Genomic DNA, 17,891 nt, shown 5'->3' with positions numbered 1-17,891 from the left:
TTTTATATTCCAGTTCGTGGCGAGATTTTAATCTTGGTATATTCTCCCGATACCAAATATAATTTAGAGGGGTTCGAACATCCAACACCCTGACACCAATGTGACGTCCACGGGACTTGAACAGTCCCGCCAACGTAGAATGAGCCGAAACGATGGAGGCGGTTTATTTTTTATAACCCAAACATGGCGGTTCCAATCGCTCTACCGCAAACGGGACGAGGAAGGTGGCACGAGTCGCTTTTCACTGAGTTAATAATGTTTATTTCTCTAACCAGAAATAATAATAAGACTCGGCAAGAGGAGGGATCCGGGGCGATTCGACGGGATGGTGGCGTGGGTTCGGGCGTGGGGAAAACACAAACAATTCCAATGGATATACAAATCTCAAACCCTCTAAGGCGCCAGGCACACGCACACGCACACGCACGCATGCACGCACGCACACACAACGTAGCTGGTGATCAGGCTTGCCCGTGGTGTCGACGCAACAGTCACTGGATTGGCGCCGGACGAGCTGGCGTTGCGCTCGTCAGGGGCAGGAGACACCGTGGTACTGTTCCTGGTGGTGTCGACATCCTGGTGTAGGCCCAAGACCGCTCACAGCCGCCAGGGAGCCAGTTCTGGTGCCAAGATGTGAGCAGGAGAGGGAGGCAGGTCTGCCCGCCGTTCGGTCCCGTACTCCGAGCCAGCAGAACTCCAGAGCCAACCGAGGTGAGGCACGAGGCACAGCAAGGCCACGAGACAGGACGAATCGAGGAATGAACCAGCGCAACCAGAGAGCATGCTCAGAGACAAACAGCCTCGACCAGACGCTTTCTTTTTTTTATGACTCTTCCTCCTCTTTTTTTTTACCCGAACAGAACCTTTTTATACTCGAGTCCTCGTCACTTCCAATCGAGCCCTTTTATTGGCCCTCCGCCGTCGCCTTCCGCCAATCGTGATCACGGGGCGGAGCCATCCGCAGCACTGTCCTGTTACGTCACGGCAAGCCTACAGGGAATACTAAAAGGGTTTACGCATACACATTTACCCTAACCCGTCTCCCTATCTAATTACGTGACAATTATCATTTCCCCCTTAAAGAAATGGACATTTACTCGACAACTTATCACCACTGAATTGCTACTTATTACATCGAGATCCTGGTAAACTCGAACAGCATGGCATACCTAATTAAACATCCTAATTACCCTTTGAATGCATACCCCCCCCCCCCTCAGACGTAACAATATGTTATTGTGGATCAGGCATTACGTGGCGGAAGTATGCGCTTTACCAAGTGCCCTTCTAGTTTCTTTCGTTTTTGTTTTTCTTTTCTGTTTTGCTTGCTTCCAATTTGATTCAAATCAAATGTTTAACTTGTGCGTTATACTTCGTAACCCACAATAATTCATGAACAATCATATTTTTAAGTTGCAGAATAATCGACTTATTCTCACTAAATTTTTTACATGATATCGTTTTTACGTGCTGAGGGTGTTTAGGATGTTGAGGGGTTAAGGGGGTTGAAGGATCTAAAATGTCTTTAAGGTCTTGAGGGTCTAATGGGTTCTTGAGGGTCCTGTAGATCTTGAGGGTCTGAAGGTGTTGTAACATTCTAATGTTAAAGCCCTAAGAGTCTAAGGGGTCTATTGAGGTTGTAAAAGTCAAAGGTCTGAAGGGTCTAACTTCAAAGGTTTAAATATCCAAGATGTCTCAGGGGTCAGAGCAGTCTTCAGGTTTTAAAAAGGCCTAAAAGTAAAGCTCTGAAGGATCGAATGGATCTAACAGGTCTAAAGGTCACAAAGGTGCATTCCAATAGTACGTAATTAATGCTAAACCACACGCAAACAGTTGGTTAACAAAATTACGCCGACTATTAAGTTTGCCAAACTCTAGTATATAGTGTTGTAGCCTGTAGGGCACTGCTCTCTTACGTCCCCATATAGGAGTCATGACGTGCTCAGTCCAGGAAATTTCTGGTCATGTGGGTCATGGGCACCATTTTGTATCCATCGATATCTCATTGAATAAGCACGTGATAGTTCATCATTTTATAAACGACAGTACGCCATGCCATTGGATCCACCGATCGTTAAGAGAAGGGTTTCAAAATGGATAGATTTCCTGCAGATTCCGGAATGAAAAACATTGGGAAAATAAAGTCATTTGCTTGAGAGGAAAACCGACTTCAGGGTCATTTCTGTGACAGCTAAGTTGCAATCCCATGGGTACATTTACTCTCAAGTCCCGAATAAGCGTGGGGGTCTGAATAAGCGTGTACGGTGGAACATTTTCCAAATTTTAACAAGAGTAGAGGGTGGAATAAGCGTGTAGGGTGGAAAATCCAAAAAAGTCTAATAAGCGTGGGGGTCTGAATAAGTGTGTAGGGTGGAACATTTTCGAAATTTTAATAAGAGTAGAGGGCGGAATAAGCGTGTAGGGTGGAACATTTTCGAAATTTTAATGAGTAGAGGGCGGAATAAGCGTGTCGGGTGGAACATTTTCCAAATTTTAACAAGTGTAGAGGGCGGAATAAGCGTGTTGGGTGGAAAATCCAAAAAAGTCTAATAAGCGTGGGGGTCTGAATAAGTGTGTAGGGTGGAACATTTTCCAAATTTTAACAAGAGTAGAGGGCGGAATAAGCATGTAGGGTGTAACATTTTCCCAATTTTAACAAGAGTAGAGGGCGGAATAAGCGTGTAGGGTGGAACATCTTCCAAATTTTAACAAGAGTAGAGGGCGGAATAAGCATGTAGGGTGGAACATTTTCCAAATTTTAACAAGAGTAGAGGGCGGAATAAGCATGTAGGGTGGAACATCTTCCCAATTTTAACAAGAGTAGAGGGCGGAATAAGCATGTAGGGTGTAACATTTTCCCAATTTTAACAAGAGTAGAGGGCGGAATAAGCGTGTAGGGTGGAACATCTTCCAAATTTTAATAAGAGTAGAGGGTAGAATAAGCATGTGGGGTGGAACATCTTCCAAATTTTAACAAGAGTAGAGGGCGGAATAAGCATGTTGGGTGGAAAATCCAAAAAAGTCTAATAAGCGTGGGGGTCTGAATAAGTGTGTAGGGTGGAACATTTTCTAAATTTTAACAAGAGTAGAGGGCGGAATAAGCGTGTAGGGTGGAAAATCCCAAAAAAGTCGAATAAGCGTGGGGGTCTGAATAAGTGTGTAAGGTGGAACATTTTCCAAATTTTAACAAGAGTAGAGGGCGGAATAAGCGTGTAGGGTGGAACATTTTCCCAATTTTAACAAGAGTAGAGGGCGGAATAAGCATGTAGGGTGGAACATCTTCCCAATTTTAACAAGAGTAGAGGGCGGAATAAGCATGTAGGGTGTAACATTTTCCCAATTTTAACAAGAGTAGAGGGCGGAATAAGCGTGTAGGGTGGAACATCTTCCAAATTTTAATAAGAGTAGAGGGTAGAATAAGCATGTGGGGTGGAACATCTTCCAAATTTTAACAAGAGTAGAGGGCGGAATAAGCATGTTGGGTGGAAAATCCAAAAAAGTCTAATAAGCGTGGGGGTCTGAATAAGTGTGTAGGGTGGAACATTTTCTAAATTTTAACAAGAGTAGAGGGCGGAATAAGCGTGTAGGGTGGAAAATCCCAAAAAAGTCGAATAAGCGTGGGGGTCTGAATAAGTGTGTAAGGTGGAACATTTTCCAAATTTTAACAAGAGTAGAGGGCGGAATAAGCGTGTAGGGTGGAACATTTTCCCAATTTTAACAAGAGTAGAGGGCGGAATAAGCATGTAGGGTGGAACATTTTCCAAATTTTAACAAGAGTAGAGGGCGGAATAAGCGTGTCGGGTGGAACATTTTCCAAATTTTAACAAGAGTAGAGGGCGGAATAAGCGTGTCGGGTGGAACATTTTCCCAATTTTAACAAGAGTACACGGCGGAATAAGCATGTAGGGTGGAACATTTTCCAAATTTTAACAAGAGTAGAGGGCGGAATAAGCGTGTCGGGTGGAACATTTTCCAAATTTTAACAAGAGTAGAGGGCGGAATAAGCGTGTTGGATGGAAAATCCAAAAAAGTCTAATAAGCGTGGGGGTCTGAATAAGTGTGTAGGATGGAACATTTTCCAAATTTTAACAAGAGGAGAGGGCGGAATAAGCGTGTAGGGTGGAACATTTTCCTAATTTTAACAAGAGTAGAGGGCGGAATAAGCATGTAGGGTGGAACATTTTCCCAATTTTAACAAGAGTAGAGGGCGGAATAAGCATGTAGGGTGGAACATTTTCCAAATTTTAACAAGAGGAGAGGGCAGAATAAGCGTGTAGGGTGGAACATTTTCCTAATTTTAACAAGAGTAGAGGGCGGAATAAGCATGTAGGGTGGAACATTTTCCCAATTTTAACAAGAGTAGAGGGCGGAATAAGCGTGTAGGGTGGAACATTTTCCTAATTTTAACAAGAGTAGAGGGCGGAATAAGCGTGTCGGGTGGAACATTTTCCTAATTTTAACAAGAGTAGAGGGCGGAATAAGCATGTAGGGTGGAACATTTTCCCAATTTTAACAAGAGTAGAGGGCGGAATAAGCATGTCGGGTGGAACATTTTCCCAATTTTAACAAGAGTAGAGGGCGGAATAAGCATGTCGGGTGGAACATTTTCCCAATTTTAACAAGAGTAGAGGGCGGAATAAGCGTGTAGGGTGGAGCATTTTCCAAATTTTAACAAGAGTAGAGGGCGGAATAAGCGTGTCGGGTGGAACATTTTCCCAATTTTAACAAGAGTAGAGGGCGGAATAAGTGTGTCGGGTGGAACATTTTCCAAATTTTAACAAGAGTAGAGGGCGGAATAAGCGTGTAGGGTGGAAAATCAAAAAAAAGTCTAATAAGCGTGGGGGTCTGAATAAGTGTGTAGGGTGGAACATTTTCCAAATTTTAACAAGAGTAGAGGGCGGAATAAGCGTGTAGGGTGGAAAATCCCAAAAAAGTCTAATAAGCGTGCAGCTTGCGTTAATTGCTTTGAATATGCTGAACTGTGGAGTGAAGAGTTCGGATGTGGAAGACGAATGTTTGTCGATCACAGCTTGGACGTCATCAAGGAAGCCTGCCTTGGAAGCCTGCCTTTCAGACTTCCTCGGACATCGATGAACCACTCGAATGCGGCCTGATGGACCTCTGGGGCTTTTTGCTTCCTCCCAGCACCAGGGGTTCTAAACAACTTCTTGGATAATGCAACCTCGGTTTCGCTCTTTCCAAACTGATGATAGGCACGACCGTCGACTTGCCAAGCCGCTCTGAATCGAGTATCTGATGATGGCGTCTTTTTCAACGATGGAAATTTTTCACGGACAGCTCTGGAGATGAACCCCTCCTTTGGGAGAGGATGAACCCCTCCGTACATATTTCTTCTTCTTTTATTTTTATCATCATACATCAACTTTCCTGCTGCGTACTCAGGGTCGAAGTCCGCTTTGAATTTATGACAAAGTTCTCCAAGCGACTTTCTCTCTTCGAGGGTGCACTGTTGCTTATGATCCCTGAACGCATCCTTTCCAGTGCTACTACTATCGGCAGATATCTCTTCACCCTTTCCACCGCTGACATCAGCAGATGCCTCGTCTAATTCTTCACCTCCTTCCATTTCAATATCCGTCATGACAGACTCTTCTTCCATCTTGTCTCAATGACATGAAACGTTTGAGATACAAGTAAACCGCGACGTTAGTACAGTACTTCTCCGGTATGGGAAAGTCAGTGGCGCCACACTCAGGCAGCCGAACGAATCAACCGGCGGGACCCGCATTGACGCGCTACAGTACCCAGACCCATGGCGGAGATCGTTGGCAGATGAAGGAATTTCGGGAGGAAAGATGGACACATCTCTCGACGGGACAACATTGTCACCCAACACGCTCGCTGGTGTAAATATGACCTGAGGGTGGCAAGAACGACTTTTTAATAAGCGTGTAGACCCGAATAGAGGCCGTGTTGGGGGGATTTTCACCTCGAAAAAAAAGAAGCGTGCATGCGCGCTGATTCGGGACTTGAGAGTACTGGATGTGTGGTTCTGTAATCATATTATAGTTGTCAGTTTGGTGTACAGTGACTTGCAAAAGTATTCACCCCTACCAAAAATTCCACATTTAGATGAATTACTAATTATGCAGAAAAAAAATTTTCAAATGAACTTTTTTTTATTAATAACTCAAGAGATAAACTAAACACTTATAGTTGAAGTAGTTTACATGTCAGGAATACCTGTAAAAAACGTGTACAAATCAAAATTCACTGATTGCTAAAGTATTCAGCCTGTTAGGTCAGTACTTGGTGGAAGCACCTTTTGCAGCAATGATGGCTACCATTCTTTCTGGGTAGATCCCTACCAGCTTTGCACAGTGAGAGGGTGCAATCTTTGCCCATTATTCACGTGAAAAATTTTCTCCAGTTCTTCGAAGTTTGATGGGGATCATCGATGAACTGCAATCTTAAGTTTCGCCATGAATGTTAAATTGTGTTTAAGTCAGGACATTAACTGAGCCACTCAAGAATATTTCGGGGTTTTTTCTTTTATTCAGCCACTCCAGTGTGGCTTTTGCTTTGTGCTTTTAGTCATTGTCCTCCTGAAATGTGACCCCCATCTCAGGTATAGATCCTTGTAGATCTTTTAAAGTTATTGTTGGATTTCGTGACATCCTGAACTAGTTTCCTGTTTGCCCAGTTGCTGAGTTTGGATGGGTGACCTGATCTGGATAGAGTCTGGATGGTCTGATGCATCTTCCACTTCTTAATGATGGATTTCTCCAAACTAAAAGGATAAATGAGTGACTTTAAATCTTCTTATAACCCTCTCCTGAATAGTGATTCTCCACCACTTTATGTCTGACTTCTTTTGGAAAGCTCCTTGGTCTTCATTGTTGCCTTGTTGGTTGACCAAGTGAGTTGCACCACAAAACTCCTTAGATAAGTGGGGGAACTTAATTGTTATGTTAAACCACTGATTACATACAGATAAAACCTATTACGCTTTTTTTGTAACCTTTCAAACAAATAATTAACTCCTCAAGTGATTTCGGGTTAATTCAGCCAAGGGTTTACTTATACAACTGAATACTTATACAATGATGCAAAATACTTCTACAACTGAGAATCATGTTATTTTCTCTGTTAATCTAACTTATTCACATTATTCTGCATTTTATAGTTTTATCACTTTGGAGTAGTTTGTGAAGACTCGATATATTAAGTTTGATTTGAAAGTATCACAAAATAATCTCAGGTGGCATCAAAATGCAAAAACTTTGGAGGGGGTGAATATTATTTCAGGTCACTGTAACTCATAAAAAGACATAAATCATTATGTCCATTGATAATAATTTATGACATGTCAAAAATGTGGCAGAGGTCAGGCCAGATTAGATGTGTGACTTGCAACAGGAACCATGAAAACTTGTACTAAACTGTTTCATGGTCGGATTGTCGGTGACTAAACCATCTCCTCCACCAGGTTTCCTGGTAAGTAGGGTGTATGACATGGACATCCAGCAGGATTAAAAACAAAACCTCATCCAGCCATCCAGCCTACTCTCTCATCTCTCATCCAGCTTGGCAACATCCAGCCTCGGCTGGGATGGTACCATTCTCTAGGATTTAAGGTGCAGCTTTAGAGTTGCTACAACAAGCCTGTGGTCAGTATTGAGGAACTGAGCACTCCGGTAGACCCTGCAGTTCTGGATCATCCTCCAACGACCGTCAATGAGGACATGGTCAATCTCCTTTGCCACACCGCTAGCGTTGGAATACCAAGTCCAGCGATGAGATTGTGGTCGCTGAAACCATGAACCAGCCACCCTAAGTCCATGACTTCTTGCAAAGTCAAGGAACTTAGTGCTATTCTGGTTCATAGTTCCTGACCCATGGGGACCAACACACACTTCATAACCGTCCCTATCAGTTCCAGTCGATGCATTGAAATCCCCCAAGACTAGAAGTGTATCTCGTCTGGGGCACTGATCAACCACAGACTCGAGTGTGGCGTAGAATGCATCCTTCACGGTGAGATCACTCGCCTCAGTCGGAGCATAAACAGAGACCAGGGAAATGACACCTAAGGAGTGACGAATCCTTAATCTCATAATACGCTCGTTGACCGGTGTTACCTCAATTATCATTGGGGTCAGCTTATTGGACACAGCTACAGCAACTGCTTGGGTATGGTAACCATCAGAGCGACCAGACCAATAGTAGGTGTAACCACCCACCATTATCTCGCCGCAATCCGGTCTCCGAACCTCAGAGAGAGCTGCAATCCCGATGTCCAAACGCTTGAGCTCAGATGATAACAGAGACAGGTGATCGTCCTCTCTTAGGGATAGGACATTCCAGGCACCCACCCGAAGGGACCGCCTCAGGTTAACCCAAGGAGACCGCCGTCTGGTGGACGACACCTCAGCACCACTCCGACACACTCTCCCGCAATCTGACCCAGGGATGTTACCCCGTGGTTTCCCTCCTATCAAAGATTGGGGGTCCTGAAGGCTTTGCCCCAATCCCGTCATCCGGTGAGCTGCCCTGCGAAGGAAAGCTGCACAGGAGGTACTCCCACGGAGTGGGTTTTCAGATTTTTTTGCGTTTTTGCGTTTTGCGGAATGAAGGGTTTTACGGTGGCCGGAGTGCAAATCCTGCCACCAACCTCCTAATAAGAAGTGACCCAACTGCAGGAGGACGTCCGCAGACACAGTTGGGCACTAGATATGGATGGCCATTGGCTCACAAGGAGCTCCTCCGCCCTTTGACAGGTTTTGTTTTTAATCCTGCTGGGTGTCCATATCCAAACACCCTCCTCACCAGAAAACCTGGTGGGGGAGACGGTTTAGTCGCCGACAACCTGACCATGGGGCAGGTTAGTACAGGTTTACATGGTACCTGTAGCAGGTCACAGATCGAACCTGACCTGACAGCGAGAGGTTAAGAAGTGATTAGAATGCAAAACTATGACACTATGTATTCCATATACAGGAGTGTAATCTAAATAACATGTGTGGTCAGACGCTTGCATCCGCAGTGGTCCAGCTGTACACTTCTGGCCCATCCTCCGGTCGACAATGGAACAAAACCCATTGCGGTGTCGCCTGCTTTGTGAAAGACAATCCTCAGAGATCTTACTACATCCGCATCTATAACGTAAAGGTGAATCCTCCCAAATGCTGTCTCCAAATAATCCTTCCATTGCTACATAGGAAGTTTAGCACACAGTGATATTCTCATGCTCATGAAACAAGTTTGACTTCCTGTTTCTGCCTATTTCATTTTGATGTTTTGTTGTTTATATATGCATGAATTTTGCCAAACTCAGCTTCCTTTCTTGAACCCATGGATATGTGTTGTGCTTCCTTACCCTCTTGCTACTAAATATATCTGCTTCCATCCTCGCAAGATGTGTGTGTGTGTGTGTGTGTGTGTGTGTGTGTGTGTGTGTGTGTGTGTGTGTGTGTGTGTGTGTGTGTGCGTGTACATGCATAAAGGGTGTTACTTGGGGGGGGGGGAAAGATTGTTTTAAATTGTATTAACAAGGATTAACAAGGAAATTCTATGCAAGAGGAGGCTATTTGGCCCATTATGCCTGCACTACACCAACACCAGATTAAATTAATCAAGCTTATGACTTGATTTCATTTCTGGGGTTGAGTGGAGGGAGGAGTGAGGATGAGAAAAGTGTGGCGGCAGGTTCATTGATATCACCAGGGTGTTAAAAAATAATTTCAGCCTTTCAGGTATTCTTGGTTTACACCTTGAATGAAAGTTTCATTTCAGGAAGTGCTGTTTCAACTCCCTGGGTTAAAAAGTTTTCTTTCTTCTGCGTGCACAGGAAGCTGCAAAGATTTGGGAACAGGAAATGTACAACCAGTTTTGCTACATTACACCTCGACCATATTTCCATACGTTTGAAGCTAATGTAAGTTCAAACTTCACCGTCTACCTCCACATCAGCAGTGATGGTGAAAAGCCATCACTTTTAATTGTTCATGTATATGTTCTAATATGAATGTTTCTATAACACGAGCGATATTGATTATTAATGTCTGGCAAGTAGTCAGGTTTCGCCCATTCCCATGTAGTGAGATGCCATATGGAATCCTAATAAACATGGACGTCATCTCATTGAGCTTCAATTGCAAAATAGTTTGTAGAACCACGTGAATAAGTATCTCCAAATTTCCTCATTTTTCCTAATTGTCGACTCGATATAATCCTTGCCATTGTTTATGATTTAACAAGATGACCAGTCATGATTGGCTTGTCTTGTAGGATTACCAGGCCGGACTGAGTTTTGCTGATGACCAGGAGGCGGCTTCTTTCTTTGCCATTATACAAGAGAAGATGCAAGTGCGGCAACAGCGGAAGCAAGGTTTGGAAAAAAGGCCTGATGGAATCAATGTTTCACTCTTTATTGATCATCAGCATTCTCCAATGATGGTCATGCCATACTATAATGGACAGTGATGTACGTGAGGCATTGAAATCGGTTCTTGCAAAAGAGATACTCAGAATAGACCGAGGCTTGCAATATATATATATATATACACACGTTTATATATTCCTTACCAGTCGCATATCCATACAGGCATGCTGAATTTGAGAAAAAAGAATAAAAAATGCAACTATATTCCAATTCCTGATTTTAGGAATACCCCAGTCAGCACACCGTCAGCTCAGTCAATTTGAGTCATGAAAATGGGCAATAAATATCAATAAACGTCTTCATAAACTATCCATGCAAGATTTGATGTCGTTAAAAAAAAAATAATGCTTACACTTGTTTTTCCCTTTACAGAAAAGAAACAAGCACAAAGGCTGCAAAGCGTCCGTGGTGAGTGACAGAAACAATATATCGTGGTTCCAATAAAATTATTCCGGAAAAAGAATTTATGTTTGCATTAACAATGTTATGTCATAATATTGTTCAAAAATATGTTTTGAGAGCTCAATGTTCGTAAGGTTTTACCAATTTGAATGGCATGCAAGTTTTGAAGGGGTTTGAAAGCACTGTAGATTGGCAATTAGGAATATCTAATTGGGTATGATAGAAGATGGTGGGCAAGTTCCTCCCCCCCCTCCTCCTCATCCAGGCAAGCCCTCCCTCACCCCTCCCTCCCTGCATCTCCATAACCTCATCAGTCCTGGCTATATGTTCACAATCTTCAACACTGATATGATTGCTTTCTGATTGACTGGATAACAAGCAATTTCAAATGAACGATGTTCAGTCCACGCCTGCAGAACAAAGTGACTGAGGATGTGTATATATATATATATATATATATATATATATATATATATATATATATATATATATATATATATATATATATATATATATATATATACATTGGAAAGAAGTGGTGGGGGAGCGGAGGATTGTGGATAAGTATTTCTGTCAATATAATGTCAGAACAAACCAATTCTGACTACGCATATGGCATAGGTAGCAGGACAGTCTGAGCCATACTCCATTTGCCAAAGAGTTTTGTAAATGGCATAATGTTAGTCCCTCAGCATCATGATGTTCGTCACTATTGTGTATAAAACGATATACAAGGACATGCAAGAAACTTTGGTGCAGGAGGAAGCCATTCAGCCCTTCATGCCCGTGCTACACCAACACCAGATACCATCACACATCCACACACAAGCTACCCACAACTCCTGCCAATATCCTTGTACACCTCTATCTCCAATGCATCTAGGTACCCATCTAATTCAAATTTAGAACTATCTACTCTTTCTACTGCCACTACCGTTCTCGGGAGAGAATTCCATACATTAACTACTCCCTGTATCATCGGAAGAAAAGTACTTTTACCAGGTGCTGAATTCAACACAATAGGCCTCTTCCATCAAGACATCATGGTAAAAGGGTGGATTCACAAACTGGTCCTGATTAAAGTCCTGACATCAGGACCAGTCCAAGCTCTATAGTCCAATCATAGTAAAGTGAATTTGTGATGTAAAATCTGACGTCAAGACCTCCTCATCGTTGCTATGCATTATTTCAGTAGAACGATCCCCATTGCTAAGTAGGGAGATGAGCTTCCCAAGTCCTCACCAAAAGTCAGGACAAACAGGGTGTAGGTGATGGGAACTTGGAAGCCTCCATGTCTTCTATCAATCAATCAATTCCTTCGAGAGTTATTTTCGTTAAGAAGCCAAATCTCATCCTCCTTCACTGAGTGCACTGAAGACAAGTATGTAATGGGGTCTAGAAGTCTTAAAAAGGAAATAGGAAGTAGAATTCAACGCAAATGCGTCGATGGATATGCCTCCACCCACATTAGATGTCAACATGCTGTGATGTTTGATCTCAATTAAAGGTCACATGAGAGACAAAAGAGAGCAACATCAGATGCTTCCAACTGGAGTTATGGTCTGCAAAATTATTTTCAAAGGGCACATGACCTTTGACCTCTTGGCCCCAAAATCGAATCAGTTCATCTTTGTATTACAGTCGATACTTGTGCCATGTTTGATTTGAATTAATTCATTGGTTCACCAGTTATTGTGGTCACAAAAACCTGATAACGGACGGATGGACAACCCTGTGGAGGCATAACAAGCATTTCCTATGCACACACATGAGCTAGAAGGATGGACAGATGTAAGAAAACTTACCTCGGAACTAACTAGCCAGGGTTTGAACCTCGACCCAGAGATAAACTGTCATCCTCGTGTTTTGCAGGCAGTGCGAAGCATCTGATCGACTAAACCGTCTCCCCCACCAGGTTTTCTGGTGAGGAGGGTGTTTGGATATGGACACCCAGCAGGATTAAAAACAATACCTGTCAAAGGGCGGAGGAGCTCCTTGTGAGCCAACGGCCATCCATATCTAGTGCCCAACTGTGTCTGCGGACGTCCTCCTGCAGTTGGGTCACTTCTTATTAGGAGGTTGGTGGCAGGATTTGCACTCCGGCCACCGTAAAACCCTTCATTCCGCAAAACGCAAAAACGCAAAAAAATCTGAAAACCCACTCCGTGGGAGTACCTCCTGTGCAGCTTCCCTTCGCAGGGCAGCTCACCAGATGACGGGATTGGGGCAAAGCCTTCGGGACCCCCAATCTTTGATAGGAGGGAAACCACGGGGTAACATCCCTGGGTCAGATTGCGGGAGAGTGTGTCGGAGTGGTGCTGAGGTGTCGTCCACCAGACGGCGGTCTCCTTGGGTTAACCTGAGGCGGTCCCTTCGGGTGGGTGGCTGGAATGTCCTATCCCTAAGAGAGGACGATCACCTGTCTCTGTTATCATCTGAGCTCAAGCGTTTGGACATCGGGATTGCAGCTCTCTCTGAGGTTTGGAGACTGGATTGCGGCGAGATAATGGTGGGTGGTTACACCTACTATTGGTCTCTGTCGCTCTGATGGTTACCATACCCAAGGAGTTGCTGTAGCTGTGTCCAATAAGCTGACCCCAATGATAATTGAGGTAACACCGGTCAACGAGCGTATTATGAGATTAAGGATTCGTCACTCCTTAGGTGTCATTTCCCTGGTCTCTGTTTATGCTCCGACTGAGGCGAGTGATCTCACCGTGAAGGATGCATTCTACGCCACACTCGAGTCTGTGGTTGATCAGTGCCCCAGACGAGATACACTTCTAGTCTTGGGGGATTTCAATGCATCGACTGGAACTGATAGGGACGGTTATGAGGTGTGTGTTGGTCCCCATGGGTCAGGAACTATGAACCAGAATAGCACAAAGTTCCTTGACTTTGCAAGAAGTCATGGACTTAGGTTGGCTGGTTCATGGTTTCAGCGCCCACAAGCTCATCGCTGGACTTGGTATTCCAACGCTGGCGGTGTGGCAAAGGAGATTGACCATGTCCTCATTGACGGTCGTTGGAGGATGATCCAGAACTGCAGGGTCTACCGGAGTGCTCAGTTCCTCAATACTGACCACAGACTTGTTGTAGCAACTCTAAAGCTGCACCTTAAATCCTGGAGAATGGTACCATCCCAGCCTAGGCTGGATGTTGCCAAGCTCAGGGATGAGAGAGTAGCTGAGGAGTTTGCGAACAGGCTGAGTGGACACTTGGGGGGTCTGGGTGCTTTGGGGGTCCTGAAGAGTTGTGGAGCGCCTTCAAGACCACCGTCCTTGATGTTGCCGGTGGATGTCTTGGAGCTCACCGCAGGGCAAAGAAGAATTTTGTCTCTCAAGGGACACTGGATACCATTGACCAGAGTCGCAGGGCCAGGCTGAATGGCAGAGCTGAGCTGTTCAGGGAGCTGAGGCGTAAAACTGTACGTGCACTGAGGGTGGACAAGGAGGCCTATGTGCGAGGAATCTGTGAGGGGGTAGAGCATCACCTGTGGACAGGTGATTCTCGTCCCGCTTACAGGGGAATTCGCGCATTATGTTCATCCAAGCCCATCCCTCGGAGCACTGCAGTTCGAGCAGAGAGTGGTAGGCTCTTGACAGAGGAGTCTGAAGTGAAGGCCCGCTGGGCCGGTTACTTTGAGCGGTTGTACCAGGCTGATCCCCCAGCTGTCGAGTTGGACGTCAAGGGTGTTACAATCCCTGTTGCTGACCCTCGAATCAACTGTGGTCCACCTTCGCTTGTGGAAACACGGGCTGCGGTGAACCGGTTGAAACGGGGCAAAGCTCCAGGGATCTGTGGCATCCATGCCGAATTTCTCAAGGCTGGTGGAAATGCTGCACTCGTGTCGTTGCATGCAGTTTTGTGCTCTGCCTGGAACACAGGCATCATCCCAACTGATTGGAAGAGGGGCCTTGTTGTCCCTCTCTGGAAAGGGAAGGGTGATCGCCAAGATGGCAACAACTACCGAGGGGTGACGCTGCTCTCAGTGCCGGGCAAAGTCTTTGCTCGGATAATTCTCGATAGGGTTCACCACCATCTGCTTGAGCACCAGCGTCCAGAGCAGTCAGGCTTTACACCAAAGAGGTCAACGATTGACCGTATCCTTGCCCTTCATGTCCTCACCGAACGCAGACGAGAGTTTCGGCAGGGGCTGCTTGCAGCCTATGTTGATCTCTGTAAAGCGTTCGATTCAGTGAATCTGGATGTCCTCTGGAGGATTCTTGGTCTTCGTGGGGTGCCACCAAAACTGATCGATCTGATGTCTGAACTCTACTCTGGTACTGAGAGTGCTGTGAAGTGTGGTGGTACCACCTCTGACTTATTTCCAGTTGTTACTGGAGTTCGTCAGGGATGTGTACTTGCCCCCACACTTTTCAGCACTTGTATGGACTGGATTTTAGGGAGGATGTCGGAGAGATCAAGCTGCGGTGCATCATTTGGGAATGTCAAGATCTCGGACCTTGATTTTGCAGACGATGCAGTCATCTTTGCGGAGACTTTAGACATCCTTTTGGGGGCCCTCGAGGTGCTGAATGAGGAGTCGGAGCCATTGGGATTACGGGTTTCTTGGGTCAAAACTAAGATCCAGGCTTTCGGTGACATCTTGGATGCTGCTGTCCTGTCTGTGTCTGTTTGTGGTGAGGATATTGAGGTCGTGGAGAGATTCACTTACCTTGGCAGTGATATTCATGTCTCTGCTGGCTGCGAGTCAGAGGTCAATAGACGTCTGGGTCGGGCCTGGGGAGTCATGGATTCACTGGATCATGGGGTGTGGTGCTGCCGGTACCTGTGCGGGAGGACGAAAGTCCGAGTCTTCAGGTCCTTGGTACTTCCAGTCTTGGTCTATGGGTGCGAGACTTGGACTCTGACCAAGGATCTGAGACGGAGACTTAATTCCTTTGGTACCAGGTGTCTTCGGAGAATCCTTGGCTATCGCTGGTCGGATGTTGTGTACAACGAGCGGTTGCTGAGAGAGACTCGGATGAGATTTGTTACCTGCATAGTCCGTGAGCGTCAGTTGTGGCTGTATGGACATATGGCTCGTTTTCCTGACGCTGATCCTGCTCACCAGATTCTCTCAGCGAGGGAGTCTCATGAGTGGAGGAGGCCAGTGGGTCGACCACGTGCCTCATGGTTGCAGCAGGTTGACCATCATCTCAAGGAGATGGGGATGGGCCTGGCATCTGCCTGGGGGATGGCCAGACGGAGGCCCCTGGAGTACCGGCGGAAAGTGGACGCAGCGACGCGCTGTTCTGGCACATGCTCCCATACCTGACCTGACCTGAAGCATCAATGTTATGTGCCGCCCCTCAAATCGACGTTAAACTGGGTGTCCCATCTGCTGGAATTGTTTAGTGGACGTTAAAGGTCCCACTGTGTCATCTGCGAAGAGTAGTCAGGCTATTACCGGCACCATGATCAAATATCAAATTACTTTTGATATTATCAAAAAATATCAAAACTGCTTCGGTAGAACCAACACTCTCATGGAGAACGACACCAACAGTAACACCACAGATCGAGTCCCATCACAGCAACTACCACATGTTCTGTAAATAACAATCATCACCCACAACCTAAATGCCTTGTCTTTATCCAGGCTCAGGGATATCACCAGGGTATTAAAAAAATATTAAACAACAAAAAAAAACTCCAGCACAGCCAGAGCCACTCTTCAGGATGATGTCACAGTTCCACAGGTTGAGAAATTAACTTTTTCATCAGATTATATATATATTGTATATACTGAAATATGTATGCATTTTGTAGTTGTTTATTGTCTGAGAAATCGATGTTTCTGGTTAAACGTGGAAATGTAGTCCTTGTCATGCTGACACCATGCTGGATCATGTTCAACCATAGGTCTTTATGATCTCATACTGGTTGGGTTTAAACTTTGGTTATGGAATGATATGGACATCCAGTGTGCCTGATATAATTGCCAATGGCGCATCTCATCTACACAATAGTTGTATTTTTAATTAACATTACACTGTTGGCCACAAACAGCCGAATATTTGATAACATGGCAGAAACGGTGTTGCTGGTACTCATGACTTGACCAAGGTCTTGGATTTGTTGGCCAATAATATGAGTGGATCAGTGGAATGTGAGAAGGTACAGTGCTTATAGGAAGTCTACACCCCCTTTCAAAATTTTCACCTTTTGTTGCCCTCATCACCTGGAATTAAATTGCATTAAATCAGACTTTTCCCACCTTTACTTACACATCGTAAACCACAACTTCAAAGTGAAAAACAAATTACACAAATTTCAGAATATTAATAAGAATACAAAAGTAGAATATCTTGGTTGGTTAAGTGTCCACCCCACTTAGTTAATTCTTGGTGGAAGCACCTTAGAAAGCAATTACAGCTGTGAGTCTGTTGGGATAGGTCTCAACCAACTTTGCACACCTTGATTGGGCAATATTTGCCCATTATTCTGTATAAAACAGTTCAAGGTCTGTCAAGTTGCATGGGGAGCATTGATGGACAGCGATCTTCATGTCATGCCACAGATTTTCGATTGGATTTAGTTCTGGGGCACTGACTTGGTCACTCAAGGACATTTATCTTTTTGTTCCTTATCCACTCCAGTGTAGTTTTGGATGTGTGCATCGGGTTGTTTTCATGCTAAAAGGTGAATTTCTGTCCCAATTTCATCTTTCTTGCAGAGGGCAGCAGGTTTTCCTCTAGGATTTTTCTGTATTTTGCTCCATCCATTTTCCCATATACCTGACAAGTGCCCCAGTCCCTGCTGATGAGAAACATCCCTGTAACACGATGCTGCCACCACCATGCTTCACAGTCGGGATGGTTTTCTTTGGGTGATGTGCTGTGTTGTGTTTGCACCAAATGTAACGTTTTGCATTTCGGCCAAAACGTTCCATCTTGGTTTCATCAGACCACAAAACTTTTTACTGCATGGCTTCAGAATCTCCAGAGTGGATTTTTGCATTGCTCAAACAGGACTCAAGGTGAGCTTTTTTGAGGAATGGCTTCCTTCTTGCCATGCTATCATACAGGCCAGACTTGTGGAGTGCTTGGGATATTGTTGTCACATGCACACAGTGACC

At 44.8% G+C, this 17,891-nt stretch overlaps 1 protein-coding gene across 3 annotated transcripts in view; it reads left to right on the top strand.

The window, feature by feature from the left end:
* LOC147014462 (actin nucleation-promoting factor WAS-like) overlaps positions 1 to 17,891 on the top strand; it is an 82,568-nt gene that overhangs the window by 13,215 nt on the left and 51,462 nt on the right. For all 3 annotated transcript variants that reach the window (XR_015050771.1, XM_085852417.1, XM_085852415.1), the window contains exons 2-5: positions 8,992 to 9,132; positions 9,812 to 9,898; positions 10,252 to 10,351; positions 10,778 to 10,813. Coding sequence is in view for 2 of the 3 variants with exons in the window: in XM_085852415.1 (XP_085708541.1) it covers positions 8,992 to 9,132; positions 9,812 to 9,898; positions 10,252 to 10,351; positions 10,778 to 10,813 (364 nt within the window). In the remaining variant the exon portion in view is untranslated. The remainder of the gene's footprint in view (positions 1 to 8,991; positions 9,133 to 9,811; positions 9,899 to 10,251; positions 10,352 to 10,777; positions 10,814 to 17,891) is intronic.

This window comes from Eptatretus burgeri, chromosome 13 (genome assembly GCF_056783735.1).
Source record: "Eptatretus burgeri isolate ZD-2024b chromosome 13, Ebu_testis_v1, whole genome shotgun sequence".
NCBI classification, from domain to species: Eukaryota; Metazoa; Chordata; class Myxini; order Myxiniformes; family Myxinidae; genus Eptatretus; species Eptatretus burgeri.
Note: the sequence above shows the minus strand (reverse complement) of the source record. Positions and strands in the feature narration are given on the sequence as shown.